This window comes from Gymnogyps californianus, chromosome 12, assembly GCF_018139145.2.
Source record: "Gymnogyps californianus isolate 813 chromosome 12, ASM1813914v2, whole genome shotgun sequence".
In the NCBI taxonomy this organism is placed as follows: Eukaryota; Metazoa; Chordata; class Aves; order Accipitriformes; family Cathartidae; genus Gymnogyps; species Gymnogyps californianus.
The window spans coordinates 23,540,348-23,558,992 of record NC_059482.1 but is presented as its reverse complement, the minus strand read 5'-3'; the positions used below and the strand labels follow the sequence as shown (position 1 = coordinate 23,558,992).

At 51.7% G+C, this 18,645-nt stretch overlaps 1 protein-coding gene across 1 annotated transcript in view; it reads left to right on the top strand.

The window, feature by feature from the left end:
• Window positions 1-14,143, top strand: part of CNGB1 (cyclic nucleotide gated channel subunit beta 1) — a 30,249-nt gene extending 16,106 nt beyond the window's left edge. The window contains exons 19-34 of the mRNA XM_050904316.1: window positions 2,014-2,256; window positions 3,261-3,418; window positions 4,160-4,339; window positions 5,104-5,312; window positions 6,219-6,269; window positions 6,385-6,471; window positions 6,839-6,903; window positions 7,372-7,494; window positions 8,736-8,877; window positions 9,121-9,280; window positions 9,900-9,997; window positions 10,083-10,166; window positions 10,584-10,702; window positions 11,313-11,459; window positions 11,951-12,146; window positions 13,523-14,143. Coding sequence (XP_050760273.1) covers window positions 2,014-2,256; window positions 3,261-3,418; window positions 4,160-4,339; window positions 5,104-5,312; window positions 6,219-6,269; window positions 6,385-6,471; window positions 6,839-6,903; window positions 7,372-7,494; window positions 8,736-8,877; window positions 9,121-9,280; window positions 9,900-9,997; window positions 10,083-10,166; window positions 10,584-10,702; window positions 11,313-11,459; window positions 11,951-12,146; window positions 13,523-13,738 — 2,278 coding nt within the window. The 3' untranslated portion in view covers window positions 13,739-14,143. The remainder of the gene's footprint in view (window positions 1-2,013; window positions 2,257-3,260; window positions 3,419-4,159; window positions 4,340-5,103; window positions 5,313-6,218; window positions 6,270-6,384; window positions 6,472-6,838; window positions 6,904-7,371; window positions 7,495-8,735; window positions 8,878-9,120; window positions 9,281-9,899; window positions 9,998-10,082; window positions 10,167-10,583; window positions 10,703-11,312; window positions 11,460-11,950; window positions 12,147-13,522) is intronic.
• Window positions 14,144-18,645: the final 4,502 nt, after the last annotated feature.

Here is an 18,645-nt window from a genome sequence, read left to right as displayed (position 1 = left end):
TGTACCTGTGCTGCGCATTTCCGCTCCTCAATGTACATACTATTAATTCATTATTAAGTTAATTATTTAATTATTTGTTTACTCTTTCACCTTTAGCTTTTACTTGGTCTACACGCACTCCTCCTCTTCACTAGCTATGTCTCTCTTGTCACTTCGTATCGTAGGAGATGCAGTTTGAAGTCTTCATTCATCAGTGGAAAAAAAATCTGATTTTTAGTGCCCTTCTGAGCAGCAGCCCGGAGGTCCTGTCCCAAAAAAAGTCCCCTGCAGCTGGTCTGTATCAAAGGACCGAACGTTTTCCAGGGGATTATCACAAAGGTTCCTTTTTTAACACGGATGACTGAGAAACTGCTAGACCTGCCAGGATTTTGGACTTAGGGTTGCACATACATGAGCTTCTCCATGGGACTTAACGTAACATCCTAGGTTCCCTTTGAGCCCTTCTTCCCCCAGTTTCCAAAATCTGCGGAAGTTTGCGTCGCTTTTCAGGTAGCTCCTGCTCCTCCCCACGTCTGCATCTGCTGGGAACGCAGGCGAACTACAGGCACCGCAGAATATCAAGGGATGTTTCCTGCGCCTCTGAATTTACAGCCTTCTTGGGGACTTGTATCTCCTTTCACATCTTTCTGAGGGCATTCATTAATCTGAAGCAAAAAGAGGCATTTTTTTCCCAGATAGATGCTGACACACAAAGCTTTGCATGTACTCGGAGGGTGACCACGCAAGCTCTGTGGCCCGTGGGGAGCCATGCCACAGGCAAAGAGGGGGGACGGCGATACCCTCTCTGCAGGGTCCCCCTTGCAGAGCAAGAGGCCATCGGGCTGTCGATGTAGGCATCTGGGGCTTGCTCATGGATGAGGATGGGCGATGGGGCAGCGCGGTGCCCCGAGGGGACGGAGGCAGGGGAAGGGCAGCTGGAGACCGGTGAGAGGCGATGGATGTTGCCCTAACAACATCACGGACCTTGGCAGGACTCTTTCTCCAAACTGGTGTGGTTTTGGGAACCTCTGCATCCACATCTGAGGGTACTTCAACAGAGGGGTTGGTGGTTTTCCTCCGCCCCTGTGCTGCGCACTTGGGGAATGAAGGTTTCGTTGGTCTTGTTTATCTGCTCCCCTTCCCAGCAGGGCACGCCTGAGAGCCAGCAAGGCTGGAGATGGGTGGGTTCATCACGTTTGGCTTTCTTCAGGAGACCTGCGATGCTAGGATGACATCCCTCAGCGTCCTGCTTGCTCCTGCTCCACACGTAGCACCGAGCCATTTTGCACCAGGGTCAGTGAGATCCTGGTTAATTTAGAGCAGCAGCTGTGGTGGCAGAAGACAATTTCTTTGTCACAGTTACAACTCTGGACTTGACTGCAGGTTTGCAAGCCAGTCCAGATTTTTGCCGTGATTGTTGTCTTCATATTCAGCTCTCCTTCTGCCACATGTAAGGAAGTTGTCCCAGAAACCCGTCTGTGCCAAAGGGAGCCACCAGCTGCTTTAGGAAACATCTTCTAGGAAGACATCGGCTGCCACTGGCTCAGCATCGCCAGGACAGCGTTTATAGGGCTCCTCTTGAAGCTGGAGCCGCCCTCGGCTGTTGCACTTTGCACTTGGCTTTGCAGATATCAGCAGCCATTAGAGGGTCCGTGTTATGTACCTGCTGCTCTGCAATTCACTCTTTGTCTTGGGGGTTTAAGGTGCTATGGAGCCAGCTCAGAGCCAGGCGGTGTCCTCAGTACCTTCCCTTTTTTCCAGATTTCACTTTCTTGCTCCGCCTTACCAGTATTGCATTTTCCTTGCCTGCCTCTTGAAGTGCAGCGGCGTGATGGTGCGGCACTGGGGACGAGCACAGAGCAGTGCCCACCCTCCGTCCCTCTTGCCAGGTGCCCAAAATGGGTTGCCAAATGGGCCGGGTGGCTGCATGCCCGTGCAGCCATGGGCTCCATGTGCCCAGGAAGAAACAGGGCTTTAGCAGCAAAGGAACAGGGTGGTTTGCTCCCATTTACTTCAGGCAACGCCAAAAATTAGAGGAAAAGTGACCCTGGTAGGAGAAGTGGAAACAGATGAGACCTGGGAAGAGGAAGAGGAGGAGGAGGGAGAGGAGCTGGCTGAAGATGGGGGACAAGCCGAGCAGGACAAGCTGAGCCTCGGTCACTGTGCTTGTGTCCGCAGGAGGAAGCTGCCAGCCCCGGAGAACGGTCTGGACGAGGGACTGGCGAGCCAGTTGCCCACACGAGCGCTGCTGGGCTGGGACGAGGAGCAGAGGGAAGGGTGCGTGGTGGGACCGAGGGGCTCTGGATCAGCCGAGCTCCCAGGCGTTCGGATCCTGGGGCTCGGGTGGAAATAGCAAAGATCCTTGAAGTGCTGGGATACCAAAGGGAGAGGGAGCCGTGCCCGCAGCGCGTCTAGCGCTGTGTAACAAGTAATGCACCCCCTCTCCAAAAATAATGATCACAATGCTCCCTGGAGCAGAAACTGCTCTCGTTTTTCCTGTATCCAGGTAGAAATACTCTCCTTAAGACTAAGTTTAACCACAGAGAAGATGCACCTTTGATCTACAAACGCCATAGCATGATGGGGACACCTTGTTTTTGCTGATTGTGGAGAAATTACCTTTTTCTTCCATGTAGGAAGTGAGCACAAGCTGTGCATCATGCACCCCAGGTCCTGGCTTCCCTGCAGCCCCGGAGGACAGCCTTGGAGGGAGCTGCTTTCCCTGGGAAGCAAAGTCTTGGGGAGGGTCTGCACCTCCACACGGTGCAGGGTTTTGCCTTCTTCCTGGGCAGAAATTGTTGTGCCATTTATCACAACGAACCAGCCCGGAGCTACAGCAAACGAGCTCGTTTCTGTCCTCCCTCCTAGTGATGCTTCTCAGTCATGCTAGGTAAAGCATCCTGGTCTGAATCCAACCTAGTTTTAATAAAGAGGCTGAAAAGAGACAATATGTAGTTTGTAAATTCAGGGACTTTGTGCACATTTTCACCCCATAGTTGTTCCAAAATCTTCTTCTCCCAAGCACATGCAATCCAGTCTGGGATCTTGGTGCTTCCCAAGTCCCTCTGAGGGCATCTCGCCCCAGGGCAAGGATGAGGCTCAGGCTGGTGCTGCTTGATGGTATTTTACTGAAACCACCTTAACTTGTGTGCTTCTGATTACACAATAGCCAAACAAATATGGGTAAATCCTAATTCAGGATCCTGTAGGTTAAAAAACGGGTCATGAACCTGCCCTTGGGCTTTTCTGTCTGCATGAAATGCCTGCCGGTCTCCTCGCAGCCTGCCCGAGCGCATCGGTTCAGCCACGAGCCTGAGCAGCGCTGTCATCAACAACCGGCTCCAGGAGCTGGTGAAGCTCTTCAAAGAGAGGACCGAGAAGGTGAAGGAGAAGCTGACCGACCCCGATGTCAGCTCGGACGACGAGAGCCCTGCGGCATGTGAGTTCAAGTGGGGCTGGGAGCTTTTAACTGGTGGGTCCCTGTCGTGGTTTAACCCCAGCCGGCAGCTAAGCACCACGCAGCCGCTCGCTCACTGCCCCCCCACCCCTGGGATGGGGGAGAGAATCAGGAAAAAAAACCTCGTGAGTTGAGATAAAGACAGTTTAATAGGACAGAAAGGAATGAAAAACAATGATAATGATAACAATAATATGACAATAGTAATACTAAAAGAATTAAACCATACAAAGCAAGTGGTGCACAATGCAATTGCTCACCACTCATTGACCGATGCCCAGTTAGTTCCCGAGCCGCGATTCCCCCTCCCAGCCAGCTCCCCCAGTTTATATACTGGGCATGATGTCATATGGTATGGAATATCCCTTTGGCCAGTTTGGGTCAGCTGTCCTGGCGGTGTCCCCTCCCAGCTTCTTGTGCCCCTCCAGCCTTCTTGCTGGCTGGGCATGAGAAGCTGAAAAATCCTTGACTTAGGACAAACACTACTTAGCAACAACTAAAAACATCAGTGTTATCAACATTATTTTCCTACTAAATCCAAAACACAGCACTATACCAGCTACTAGGAAGAAAATTAACTCTGTCCTAGCCGAAACCAGGACAGTCCCCGCACACGTTGTGTTTTCAGGGGGAGAGCAGCTTTATTAGCAGTTTAAAGACCTTAAAACAAATTGCTGTAAGAGGATTTTCTGCCCTTTAAAATAACTGTGGGGCCTCTTCCAGCCCCCACCAAGCGGGCGCCTGCAGCAGCACCGGTGCCTCCCCCAGGAGGGGAGCCAGAGGGGGACAAACCGGCGGGGGACGAGCACTACTGCGAGATGCTGTGCTGCACGTTCAAGTACCGGCCCTGGCTGGACCGCCTGAAAAACTACCAGTTCCCCACCAGCATCGACCCACTTACCAGTGAGTGATGGAGCACGGCCATGCGCCCGGGCTGGGGGCAAGCTGGGGGGCCGGGGGAGAGGGGGTCAGGAGGGGAGGAGGTGTAAAAGATGAGACCTTGGAGAGAAGGGAGGACAAGTAAGGAAGGAGCAACTTAGCTTACACCTTTCTACTAAAAACCAGAGTTTTAAATTCCCCTGCAAGGCACAGGCTTTCCTAAATACTTCCCGATAGCTGTGGGTGTCAGGAGCATGACCAGGCAGGGAAGGGGCAGCTGCCTTCTGCTTTTCAGGCTTTTTAGTGGGCAAACGCTGTCCCTGTGGTGTGGACACCCCAAATATAAAAATAAAAATCACAAAAGAAAAATCCACTGTCCGGTGGACACCCCACAGGAACCCAGCTCCTTCCTTAGCCTTTGCTGTCTCACAGCCGTTTCGAAGCCCCTGGGCTCGGGCAGCCAGCCGTTGGCCCGGCACAGCCTCAAGGGGTAAAAAAGCAAAGCAAGAAAGTCCGTATTGTGGGAGCAAAGCAAAAGCAAACCTAGCATAACCAGCAAAGTTAGAAGAGGCTTTTTGATAAAAAGCAATGTGCTCTGCAACCGGTGGTATTCACTTTGCATCCGGAGCCCAGCTCCCTTGCAATTAAACGCTGTCGATGAGAGACCTCCTGCAGGTTTCCTCCTTGCACTCAGGGCAGGGCAGGGGATGAAAACCCCTTTGCGTGGCGGATTCACGTGGACAAGGGACGTGTGCCCAGCTAATGGTGGTGCGGTTCCCCGTGCACAGATCTGATGTACGTGCTGTGGCTGTTCTTCGTTGTCATGGCCTGGAACTGGAACTGCTGGTTGATCCCCGTCCGCTGGGCTTTCCCCTACCAGACGCCGGCAAACATCCACTGCTGGCTGCTCGTGGACTACCTCTGCGACCTCGTCTATCTGCTGGACATCCTCATCTTTCAGACCCGGCTGCAGTTCGTCCGGGGGGGAGACATAATAGTGAGTGGCAGCGCACTGCATCCCACCGCTGGGGACCGGCTGCGGGAATCTCCCATCCCCATCACCCCGAGCAGCATGGATGGTGCTGGTCACCGATCTCTGAATCGAGCTCTCCGAGCTCTCCCACCACAGCTGCGGCCATCAGGGCTGTGTCCACTCTTGGAGGACTGCAAGCATCTCTCCCGCCATGTAGCGGATAAGCCGGCAGTCTTTTTGTCTGCCAAACATACGTATTTTTCCCCTGAAGTCAATACCAGCCCATCTAGAAAGTGTGTGGTCCATGGCGGCCCCATTGCTCGGTAGGGATGCTCGGAGGGGGCTACTCCACGGGGCGGTCCTGCCAGCGGTGCAGTGAGGTGCACGCCACCCAGCTCCGGCGCAGCCGTATGCTGCTAACCGTGAGCAGACAGCATAATAAACTCTGGGTTTAATTTTCAGGAGCAGAGCTAGACAGAATGCATTAGTGATATGACAAAAGCGATTGCAATCTGACTGCATAGATCACGCGCCTGAGATAAGCGAAAGCCCTTGATTTTGTCTCCATATCCAATTAAATAAGCTGTGAATAATAAAACCTTGAGGGTACAGCCTTCCCGTTGCCCATGCAAATGCTCAGACAGGGAGGTTTCTCCTATAAACTCTGACTTTTGTGGTGCTGGCACTGCGATGCGCTTTCTCTGGGATGCGAAACGAGCACAGGATGTCCCAAGATAGGATGGGAAGGTGGCATCCCGCCAGGTCGTCTTCTGCTCCTCTTGCTTTGCTCCCCTTCCCGGGCACGAAGGGAGCATCTTCTCCGTTGTGGTGCAGAAGAGGAAAGCCAGGCAGGACCATGTTGGCCGTGACTTTCCTTTCAGCAAGCAATGATCAATCTTCCTCTCTCTCTCCCCCTCCTATCCCAACCAGACCGATCAAAAGGCCATGAAAGAGAACTACCTGCGATCCCAACGCTTTAAGGTTCGACGTAATTTTATTTATTATTCTGAATCTTTCATCTGAACTGTGGCTTGCAGCTCCACCCCACCACGCCTGCAGGTCCCCACAGAGGTTTCTCTCTTTGTGTGGATTTCAGATGGATGTGGTGTGCCTCCTGCCCCTGGATTTCTTCTACTTCAAAGTCGGTGTCAACCCGCTCCTGCGCTTTCCTCGCTGTCTGAAGGTGAGTCAGAGCTTATGAAATCAGGCAGAACACCAGTTGCAGTGGATGTGAAGGAGTCCCGCGCTGCTTTGGGTAAGCTATAGCTTGCTAGACTCATCGATGATGACAAGAGGATTGTAAAATGGATGGGAAGTCCTGTCCTGAAGGCTTTGCAGGACTGCTGGTCAGACATTTCATTTCAATCCTAAAACACCCTCACATTTGAATAGAAGGGCACTTATAGTTGGAGCCAAGTCTGTCCGTGGCAGTTCATGCTGGAGAGGGGCTGCAGGAGGAAAACGGAGGGGGAGTGGGGTTTTATGGGGACGTAACTCTCCTGGCGGGGGCCGCGGGAAGCTGGAGCACGCTGCTTTCCTTCTCCTCCCAGTACATGGCCTTCTTCGAGTTCAACAACCGCCTGGAGGCTATCCTGAGCAAGGCGTACATCTACAGGTGAGGGGAAGGGAAGGAGGGAGGGAGAGAGCACGGAGCTGCTGTTTGCTGCTGGGGAAGAAGGTTCACTTTGGTGTGCACCCGTTTTGGGTTTCTGATTTATTTTTCCGCTGTCCCTGGACCGGCTGACACGGGTGTTGGCTGACGCAGGTGGGACGCGGGGGTCCTGGAGCCTGTGTGGGTAGGATCACCTCTCCCAGACCCAGCGGGGACGGGGGTGCCAGCGGTAAAGGGGAGCCATCAGCGGATAAGCTGCTTTTTCTGGCACTTCTGGAGCTGCAGGGCTGTGGGAGGGAGCAGCGGGGCCGCACGTTTGGGTGCTCTGTGGTTCCTGCATTGGCAGGACCTGCACGGTCAGCACTCGGCTCATCGCTTCGAAGCCCCTTGTGATGCCGGGGGGGATCTGATGTGTTTCTCCCAGCAGACACCATATCATCTCCCCTCTTGCTCTCTCCTTTTTTTTTGCAGAGTGATTCGGACCACTGCCTATTTACTGTACAGCTTGCATGTGAACTCCTGCCTCTATTACTGGGCATCAGCCTACGAAGGACTGGGCTCCACCACCTGGGTCTACGATGGGGAAGGAAACAGGTACAAGCCAGGGCTTGGGTCTTCATGTAGCACAGCTTGCTGTGATGAGCGGGAGCAAAAAGGGAGGTATTAGGATGCAGCTGGGTTCATAAAAACCCCTGAAGCAAAGGGTTGGGGGTGCCAGGAGAAGATGCGGAGCCAGGGAGAATGGCAGGGACAGGAGGGATGGGATGTGTGGTAGTATACGGTGCTGCAAGACAAAGAGGCTGCAGCTGGGCTGAGACAGAAGGCAACAGCAGGTTGAAGAGGCTGAAAAACTGGGAACCTGGTGCTGGGAAGCAAGGGAATGCTCCCTGGCCGAGCAGGATGGCAGTGTGTCCTAGGTGCCATGTGTCAGGCCCCTCGAACCAGCCCAGTGCCCTCGTTCCCAGGGTGCGAGACAGGGACAGCGGCCACCCCGTCCCCTCGCCGTGGCATTTCCAAGGTACACGTGTTAAATGTCCGTTGCGTTGTCAGTGATGGATGCCACAGGGAGAGTACTCAGCTCACGGGCTGAACGCTGCCTCGTAGCGAATGCCCACGCCTGCGTGTTGTACAACACGGGCAAAATAAAATACCAAGTAACGTTTAACTGTGTAATTTAACACTGTGCAGTAAATGAGAGTTTCCTGCAAAAAGGCGCGGGCAAGTGCATTAAAGACTTACGGGGAGGTGTGGGTGTAGGTGGGGACAAGTGACTGTCACCCATGCAGCCTTAGTGAGGGTGTTGCCTTCCCTTTGAGCACTCAGCTTCCCATGTTAATGTTGCTGCTATATAGTTATTTTGTGTGATATACATATCTGTATCTATCTTTAGGTGTAATTCTAACGTCCGAGAGAGTGCCCAAGACCAGTGAATCAAGAATTCACTTGACATCTCCTGAGTCCTATGCGAACAATTTGCCAGCAAACCCTTTTTTTCCCCAGACTATTTATAAAAGTGTAAATGTTGCTGAAAATACATTGCTGGTTTATGGTAGTGGAGCTGTAAGAAGCAGAAAATGGCAGTAGCCAGAGCAGCTGAGCCTCCCGTGCGGAGGTTTCTGGAGGCTCCCTGTGTCCCCCTGCTCCTGTAGCATCTCCAGAAGCACCTGCAGGTGTGGTGGGGAGTCTGCAGCCTCTGAATTTTCCCTTCGTCACCCATAAGTACTCTCAGCAGGCTCTGGCTTGCTGCGGCCAGAGGATTTGAGCTCGGTACTGAGGGGTGAAACAGGCCTTCGGGCCAGAAACGCCTTCAAAGCTGCCTCCTCTTTTCCTCCCAGCTATATCCGCTGCTATTACTGGGCAGTCAAAACCCTCATCACCATCGGGGGCCTGCCGGACCCCAAGACACTGTTCGAGATCGTCTTCCAGCTGCTGAACTACTTCACAGGCGTCTTTGCTTTCTCCGTCATGATAGGGCAGGTGAGCGGGAGTTGCAGGGGGTTCCCAGCCTCAGGGGGGGAAGGTTTTGGTGGGGTTGGCCCACAGGTTTGCATCTCCAGGTTTGTTTTTCCCCGTGTGAGGACCTGCTCAGCATCGGAGAAAGAGAAAAAGGATTTGGCAGATGCTGTTAGGACTCAGCATACGTGCTCTAGACTGTTTAACCTGCATGATGGATAAGTGACAGCAATTAAAACATCTCTTCCATGTTTTCCTCCCATTCAGATGAGAGATGTGGTCGGCGCCGCTACCGCAGGGCAAACTTACTATCGGAGCTGCATGGACAGTACCATTAAATACATGAACTTCTACAAAATCCCCAAAACTGTTCAGAACCGGGTGAAAACGTGGTACGAGTACACGTGGCATTCACAAGGCATGCTAGGTGAGATCCAACCGCTCCGAGGCTCGACAGTTGCACCCTATGTGTTTTACTGCAGTCATTTTGCAGAGCTGAAATGTTACTGTCAAATAGCACTACAGTTTCGGAGCTGGGGTGGGTTATTTTACTCTTCGCTATAGGGGCTTGTTTGCCCACCTATAGAGTATATCGGCTGCCACCGGGTCGCAGCACCTTGGTGGCCCGGCATCACTCATAGCGCACTGAGTCCAGCATCCCACCCGCCGGTCCCTCGGAAGAGGGCAGTGACTGGCAATCGCTGGCCGGAGCATGTCCAACGGCAAACCCACTAGCTCACCCTGCCAGCAAATCGTCAGGCAGGACCTCTGCACCCGCTCTCCTGCCCAAGAAAGATGCTGGCTTGGGCTCACCGGTCTGTCTCTGAGAGCCATCAGGGCAGAGAAAACGTGAAGGGTGGCTCTCCATCACCCGTTGGCTTTAGACCTGCAGGTTGCTGGGTGGGCAGAGGCTGGAGGACACGCTTCTGGGTGAGCTGGCTCCTGCCCTCTGCCACCAGAACGTGGGTTGCTTTCCCACTGTCACGCCAAGGACACGCTCTCGGATCAAGTGCTGGAAACAGCCGGTTTTCTGCTTTGTCTCACAGATGAGTCAGAGCTGCTGGTGCAGCTGCCGGACAAGATGAGGCTGGATATCGCCATCGACGTGAACTACAACATCGTGAGCAAAGTGGCCCTCTTCCAGGTACCCTCTGCGGCGCGGGTCCTGGCCGGCGGAGCCTGCCACGCCGGCGCAGGCTAACGGCGCTGTTGGCTCTGTTTCGGCTCAGGGCTGCGACAGGCAGATGATCTTCGACATGCTGAAGCGGCTCAGATCGGTGGTCTACCTGCCTAATGACTACGTGTGTAAGAAGGTAACGAGATGCTCGGGTGCCCTCCCATCCCCGGTGTCACGGCCAGGCTGTGCAAGGCACTGGGAGCGACGCAGAGCAGGGAAAGCCAGGCCTGGTCCATCACCATGGCATTGAGCCGCTTCGCAGGGAGGGAGTTCAGAGCAAAAACATCCTCAGTTGCAGCTGGTTTTGTGCAAAGACTGACCTCTTCTGCTGCAGCCACGAACAGCAGGAGAGCAGGGAAGAGGCTGCTGAGCTGGAGGAGACTTTGGGATGCTTGGATGAGGATGCTCGGGAGCGAGCACCGTCAGGACAAAGCGTTTTGAGAGCTTGGAGAGGGCGGTATGGTCATGGGGGTCTCCAGCGAGATGCAGGTTAGGGCATCCATAAGGTCTCCCTGTTTCTGGGCACCCCACACAGCACCCATCTTCATTGCAGGGAGAAATCGGCCGCGAGATGTACATTATCCAGGCGGGACAAGTGCAGGTGCTGGGGGGACCCGACGGCAAAACCGTGCTGGTGACTCTGAAAGCCGGATCCGTGTTTGGAGAAATAAGGTGAGTGAAGCATTGCCAGGGAACTGGGGAAATACAGCTCGCAGGCTCTGGGCGAGGAGGGTGGGAAGTGGGGAGATCAGCAACACCCTAATTAATCTTTGTGATGGAGAGCCACGAACACTGAGCAGCGTCTGCTACACAAATTACAGCTTTTTTTTCTTGGAACTTTTCCACTATTGTTGTCATCGTGCTGTTTTCTGCCTGGGGAGCTAGTGACGGTAAGCAGAGGTATATGGAGGGATGGGAAAATGAATAACAAAAGACGTTTCACTGAAACAGCCCCCCAGCCATTAATCTGCCCATTTCATGGGCATGTAAAGTCCTGTACCAATTTGTAACACAGTGATAGTTTGCCTCCCTACAGCCCAGCAGACGCTAAACTGGTGTAAAATGCAATTTTTAAACCTTCCAGCAGGCAAATCATTTTTTATATAGCGCTCCATGCCAACGTTTCCCATCATTCTTTAAAAACTGGGCTTGGAAAATTTCATGGGGGGTGAAAATTGAACTATGAGTCCTCTGAAAGAGAGAGATGGAGACATGAAAAGGGAGATTAAGTTATGCTGATCCTGTGAATAACAGCGTTGACGTCTCGCCGTGTCTCTCTCAGCTTGCTGGCGGCAGGAGGGGGAAATCGCCGAACAGCAAACGTCGTAGCTCACGGCTTCGCTAACCTTTTCATTTTGGATAAGAAGGACTTGAACGAGATTTTGGTGCATTATCCGGAGTCTCAGAAGCTGCTGCGTAAGAAGGCCAAGTGCGTGTCGGGCTGCTGCTTTCTAGCCTGTGGGGTTTTAAAAAAAAAAAAGCAGAGGATGGGTTTCAAGATCGCAGGGGAGATTCCTCTCTGTGCGAAGCCCTGGGAAAGCTGCTGCTGCAGGCACCAGGCGTAAGGCACACATCCCCGGAGGAGAACCGGGCTGGAGCTGCCGCGCTTCGGCAGAGGGCACCCGTCCCTCGCCGCCAGCCTGGGGAGGCTGGAGGTGCCCAGAGCCAGCCCAGCCCTGCTGCAAAGCTTCACCCCTAAAAGCGGGTGCAACTCGGGAGCAAATGCCGCCAAAGTGCATTCGTTTAAAAATCTATCAAAATATTCACTTTAGTTTTTAGCATTCCTTAGATTTGTTACTCTGTCCTTCCTAAGGCGTAAAAAATCCCCGTCCTTTTAAAGTCTGATTTTTCTGCGTTATAAAATCCAGCTAATGTAACGTGTCTCCGGACTGAATTCATCTCTCCTTTGCCTTGCTGTAGGAAAATGCTGAAAAACAACAATAAACCCAAAGATGAGAAAGGAGCGCCTGGAAACCCCCTGATCATCCCCCCGAAAGCTGACACCCCGAAGCTCTTCCAGGCTGCGCTGGCCGCCACGGGGAGGATGGGGGGCAAAGGGCCGCTGGCGCAGCTCCGGTGGAGGCTGAAGGAGCTGAAGGCGATGCAGGCGACGCAGGTCAGTGCGGGGAGGATGGCAACGTGGCTTTGCTTCGTTAGGTGCCAAGTCGCTGCTCTCCCCCACCGGTTCCACAGACTGAGTGTCATTAAGGTGCCTTAAAGGAGTGAGCTCAGGTTATCGGGGTCTGACGTAGCGTGGGCAGGCGGGAAGGGGTGGTCCAGCGTCTTACACACGGCCTTGGAAGAATGTCATTGTCCCACAGGGGTTTGTTTTGCAACACAAAGAGAAATACATTGACTTTTTGCCCAGCTATGCTAAGCCTGAGTCTAATTTCTAGCTGGGTTGTAGCCACAGACAAACATCTCTTCCGTGCCGCAGAGACAGAGCCACTCGTAATTAATCGATGTGCTGGCGGGACGGAGGGTGATGTGATGTGAGGGCGATGCTGGCATCCAGCATCCACAGGCCAGTCAATATTTGCAACGCTTTCACGGGGCGGTTGGGGCAGAGGCCCCCGGCAGCAGGCACACCATCCTGCTAGCTCTGTGTGAGCTGCAGTGAAATCACCCTGGCTTTTTTGTCACGAGCAACTGAAAAAGAAAATGGCCCTGCTTTTCTGGGTTGTTTTTGGTTTTTTCTTCCTTCCAAGTGTCTCTGCTAAACTCGTAAAAAAGATCCTATCTCCATGCAGACCTTGTTGTTACTCTTGCCAGCATGGAATCACGCAGACTGTCACATCTGGACTTGTAAAGGGAGGTGAAAGAGCAGCTGATAGGGAGCACACGGTGGCCTTGAGGCCGGGTAAATACCCAGGGAGATGCTGAGCGTAACTGCCTTTCTGCAGTCCTTCACAGAAGCACGACGAGACTTAACACTAATTAATAACCAGTTAAAGGCAGCAGTGAACAGTGGCACCGTGTGCTCCGTACGGTAGTGGCAACAAGACCCGTTGTCAGAGGGTGCACGTAGTAGGAGCTAACCCCGCTAATGGGGTTAGCAGGACCCCGTTAGAAGGACGTTCCTCTCCATGGCACGTCCGTAGATGAGGTTTCTGAGGCTCCTCTCTAAAGGAGGCTTAAGGGCAGGGCAGTCCAGGGCTGCTCCCTCACAACAACACTTCTGCCAAGGTTTTGCCAAGATAAACCCCTCCAGATGCTTCAGGAGCACAACAAGAGCTAGTGCAGGAGGTGTGAGAAAGCTTCGTTGCACTCATCTCTACGCACTTCTCTCAAGACGTGCAGAGTATCATCCAGCTGCCCTTCTCACAGGGACCAGCTTTGGCAGCAAGCTGACATCCCGATGATGAGGTGCGGTGCGGTGAAACTCTGCAAAACGCCTGCCTGGCTTTGCAGGGCGCAGACGCCGTGGTTGGGGGCAGTGGACAAGGGTCTGCTAAGGTTGTTTTTGCCTTTTTTTTTTTTTTTGGATGGCAGGGTTCCAGTTTCAGTCCGATCCCACCGAAATCACCAGTGCACCAGAGATCGCCTGTCACCTCCCACAAAGCACGCACCCGCCCGGGAGAAGAAATATTCTCAAAATCTTCTGATAGTTTAGTCACCACTCGTGTGATTTCTACGGCACAAGAGGATGAAGAAATCCTTGCTGCTGAGATTTTGGAGAAAGAAGAAGAAGAAAAAGAAGAGAAATGAAAAACAAGCAGGTCCGGGGGCAGGAGTAGGAGTCAGGCAAAAGCCTGGGGTAGAAGCTTTTTGTCGTTAACAATTTCCACGCAGTGGCTGTAGGCTTTGCTAAGTGCCGCAGGTAGGATCTGCCTTTCTTTTCTGCCTAGACCTTCACGCACTGTTGATAAAACTCTCTGCCATATGACCCAGAACCATACAAGGTGTCCGTGCTCCGGAGATCTATTTTTATTGAGTGTCTTTATGAATATTCCCACTAAATCTCAGGCCAGCCCTCTTGCTTCGAAATCCAGCCTTATGGAGAGGGAGCCCTGAAGAAATTGCTTTTTATGGCTCTGGATGGTTAATGAGTGTTCAGATAAAGTGTGAAGAGTTATTCACCTCTGACAGCTGAGTCACTGCTTGGCCAGAAACGAGGGGAAAAAAAAAAACCCAACAAGGTTTCTCTGTTGGGCTCAAGGTTGTCAGCAGCAGCTGGAGAGTGATTCATCCAAAAAGGATGTGGACTGTGCTCACAAGCCGAGCACAGACCAAATCACACTGTCACGAGAAGGCCAAGGTCCGTCCCAGTGTGTAGAGACTGCAAGATGCTTGAGGGTCCCTGCGTGGTGCCAAGACCACCCTGGGTTTGCCTCTGGGAAGAGGAGTTCCTGCCAGCCGTCCACCCCGGGGAGGTGGTGGGCTCTCCATCGCTGGTGGCTGTTATGGAGAGATTTGACGAGCATCTTTCAGGGATGGAGAAGCACAATCCTGGATGAGGAGATGTTCCTGGAGATCCCTTCCAACTCTAGGTTTCCATGGGGGCACAAACCTGCTGCTGCCCGGAGGGGTAAACTGAGTTGCAGGAGGGGAGAAGCCGTGTTGGTTTCCAGCTGGGCCGGGAAAGAGAAGTGCAGTAAGCGCTCTCCTCTCCCAGCCAGCGTTTCAGAGTCAGGCCAGAGCCCACAGCGCACAAACAAGCATGCACAAGCGTGCAGGGGATCCCCTGCGCTCATTGCTGGACCTCAGTGACATGCCACATTTCCAGCAGCCGATTTCCAGCCTCTTTTGGTCACTTGGTTGGCTCTTGGCCATGTTTCCCATGGAGAAGCCACTCTGGTCTTGCTCATCGCTGCAACGGGGTACTTGTGAAGTTGCTCTCCCAGCCGTGCTGGGGCAGGGCGCTGGATGGGCAGGCGAACGCCTGGTTAGCAGCCAGCACACCCAGCTGATGGCTTGAGGTGTCCGATCTTCCTCCAGCACCACCAGTTCCTCGTCTTCCTCAAACCCAGCGCCAACCGGAGTGAGCTGCTGGTGAGCTGAGAGGTGGTGAGAAGCGGTGGGCGAGACGGTGCCGGGTGGGACGATGCAGATCCTCCCCAAGGTTTCGGCTGGCCAGGTCTCCGCGGCACAGCTGGCTCCATCGAGAGGAGCTGGTTTCCATCCTCCGGAGGAAAAGCTGGGGCAGGTTTTGCCGCAGGGAGCAGCCCCGGCGCCGTGGCCGAGGGACTTTTCAGGTGTTCGGCGAATACTGTGAGCAGCGCTGCAGGTTTCACAGGTCTGGCCATGAGACGGCCAGGCTGTTCGTGAAGGGTGTCAGCGCCGGCGTTGCCCCCGTGTGTGAGTGATCCTTCTTCCCATCAGCAGCCTGGGGCTGATCTTCACCTCCTGCAGGGTCGTCTTATTTTGTTGTGTTTTTTCCCCCTCTTGCAAAACAGATGGGTTTCTGTGGCGGAAAAAGCCAGAATATATGTTAGCGTTAATTAACGATGGCTTGCTCTCTTAAACAAATTTAATGAGCTCCAATATACCACGGGAGGGTCTGAAGCCATCACTGCCCTTAACCTGGACTCATCCAAACCTCCCTAAATATTTCTCATCCTCAGTCATTTGCAAGTGGTTTCCTGCTGGGTAGAAGGTTTCGCTGAGGAGCGCAAAGTATTTTTTTTCACTATATAAATATTTATGTAATCGAACCAGGAAACGTGCAAAAGTCAAACTGAGGTTCTGATTTGCTGCTGCGATTTGATATGGTTTAGAAAAAGCGTTTAAATAAATAGTGGGCTGTAATGGCTTTCATAAATCACTATATCTGCAATAAACACCACGTAGATTACCATTCATTTGCTGTGGATTTATTTCAAAATTCCAGTTGTTTTCTGTCTTTTTGCTCACTGATGCACCAATGGAGCCAGTAAAGTCCCCACACGCGGTTCACAGATTTTCCAATAAACTTTTTAGAGGCTCAGAGGTCACTTAATACTAGTAGTAGAATTGTAACTTTTTTTTAAGCACCAGAAGGAGGGGAAAAAGCTTTCTTAAATGGCAAATACTTGCACGAAGATCTTCGTTTTCAACACGCAGCATTAGATGGTGATGGATACATAACTGGTAATTCTGGAACCGTGGGGAGATTTGAAATTACCCTCCTCTGCAATCTGTTTACGGCTTTAGTTCTTTAGAGAGATTATTCTCTAGGTAATAATTATAGGTCAAGGTAGGGTTGGGCTTACCGGCTGGGTTGGAGGGTTGAGCTCAGCTCTATTTGCTGTGCAGGACTATTCAGAAATGACAGGTAGGCTCAGGAGATGGGCAGCTCGTTTAGTGCCTCTTGTTTTGGGGGTTGCCATAAATGGGCTTTCTGCTGAATTTTGTAATTCTATTCTTTTACCAGTTTTGCTGTATTTGCAGTGGGCTTCCTTTGCATTCGTTCCTATTAAATACCTTGCAGCGCGCGCTTATCACAGGTCTGTTCTTTCCACTGCCCTTGTAATGTTCCTGATGGATTTGGTAACGCTCCATGTACCTTTACTGCATTTCTTATTAGCTTTTGCTCATTCCGCTTTGATGTCCTTAAGCATTGGATCGATCTGATATGAGATCCTCTAATAATATTAATGCAGTATTTGGGGGCTCTTGCCGGGCAGTTGCTTATTGCCAGTCCAGCACCCTGGAAATTCTGCATTGCAGTCTTCCTCCTGACTTATATTTCTGATTAACGGATTTCTCGGAGGTCCATAGCCATAGAAACCAGGTTATCTTGCAACAACATTTTAGCTGTTGCTGCTTTTGAGTGAAATAAGTGGAACAGATAACTGCTGAAGAAAGAAGCGGAGCTTGCTGTTGTTGGATCTGTATTAACGTGTTAGGTTTTGCCTCAGTATCACAAGTAGCATCTTTACTGGAGGCTTTATATACTGTTTATATATATATATATATATACACTTTTATACATATATAGATGCTTTTATATATATATACACACACACATGTACTTTTTGTACTGGAGGTGTATTCGTCTTTCTTGTGGCCTGTGCTGTCACATCTTTCAGAGAAGTGATACTGATTTAACGTTCTGTATGAAGTCAGAGAAGACAAATGTCTCCGATAAAAAAAATCAACTTACAAAAGGAATAACGTAACCCACCGTAGACGTCTGACTGTGGAGGAAGTTGTTTTCGTCTGGATAGAAACAGAGCAGGTAGCTTCTCGGTATTTATAGTTGGAGCAATCTTTTAAAAAGATTAAGTGCAATTGCAGGTTAATCGCTGATAAGGTTATAACGAAAGTAAAAACAAATAAGCAGGTTTGGGGATTAGATTCAGGCCTAGAAAGAAATGGCAGGATAAATGGAAAGCTCAGTTAAATAGTGTTTAATTAGAAAGCTTGAAATAAAATTAAGCACTTTAACCTTGAAACCTGGAGACCTTAACCCGCAGGACAAGCTCCTAATTCTGGGAACAGCCTGTAAACCACTTTTTCTGCCTATATATATTTTTTCTGTTGTGTAGATCTGCTTTGAGTCACGGTTGCAATTAAAACCCCCTGAATCCCTTTTACCTTCCTCTAAAACGGAGCTCATACGCGTCTGGTTTTCTCTGCCCTGAGCACACAGCTCCTTTTAAGTGCAGTAATGGTCCCACTGGAGTTAACGCCTTGAAAATAAAACGCAGAGCACCATTTGGGAAGGGGTCACACAGAGGTACACAAGCTGACGGGTGCCCACGCCAGCGTTTATGAACAGCAGCTTAGGCTTAGCTGGGGCTGGATGACATTTTTCCTTTTCTCATTCTTTGCTCCTTTACCCATTCTTATTCCGGGATGAAACTTTCCAACTTTGGCGCATGCCCTAGGATGAACGTCTTAGGGAGATCTGAGCAATATCCAGTGAGTTGAGTTTGAGTCATTTGAAGAAGTAAAGCCTAGGTACCTACATTATTTCATGCTTTTTTTCTGCTTTTAGAAGTCACTTGATGCATGAGAAGAGCTGGAAGCCAAACAGTTAAAGTTCAAAAACTGTTTTCTTAGATAAATTGAAAGGAATTCAGGGGGAAGTGTAAACAACTGGAGAAGTGAGATAAATCAGGTTGTGGGGATGCTATGGGACGGCCGGGGGACATCCCCCCCAGCTCTGGGCTGTGACATCCAGGGGACGGCATGGCCCAATGTGCTTCACACGTTTTGCAGATGCTCGCTTTGCAAGCTCGCGCTCACCCGGACGGCCACGGCTGCCTTTCCAGCTTTAAGTGTTCAGCAGTGGTGGGCCGGGTCTGCCTCCACACAGCAGGACCGCTGCCGCAGCGCCCGTGTGAGCATCCTTTTGCATTCTGGAACCTCCCATATGTCCCGGTCTCCCCATGGATGGTCCGAATTCACCCCAGGGTGAGCATCACGTGGGCCGTGCCGTGCCGTTCTGTCTTAGCAATAACTGGAGGAATGAAGACCAGCCAGACTAGTTACTCATTCTAGATAAAAGGCTCTTTTGTGCCGCAGAAATACCAATATCATGTGAAAATCTCTCCGCTGCCATGGTTACTAGCTGCCGCCACAGCTGCCGGCGAGACGGGACTCGTAGCATTGACAGGGCTTCTGGTCTGCCCTTCACAAGGGGAAACTCCGGCCATAAAACCTACGCTATGGCCCAAAAAGGAGGGGAA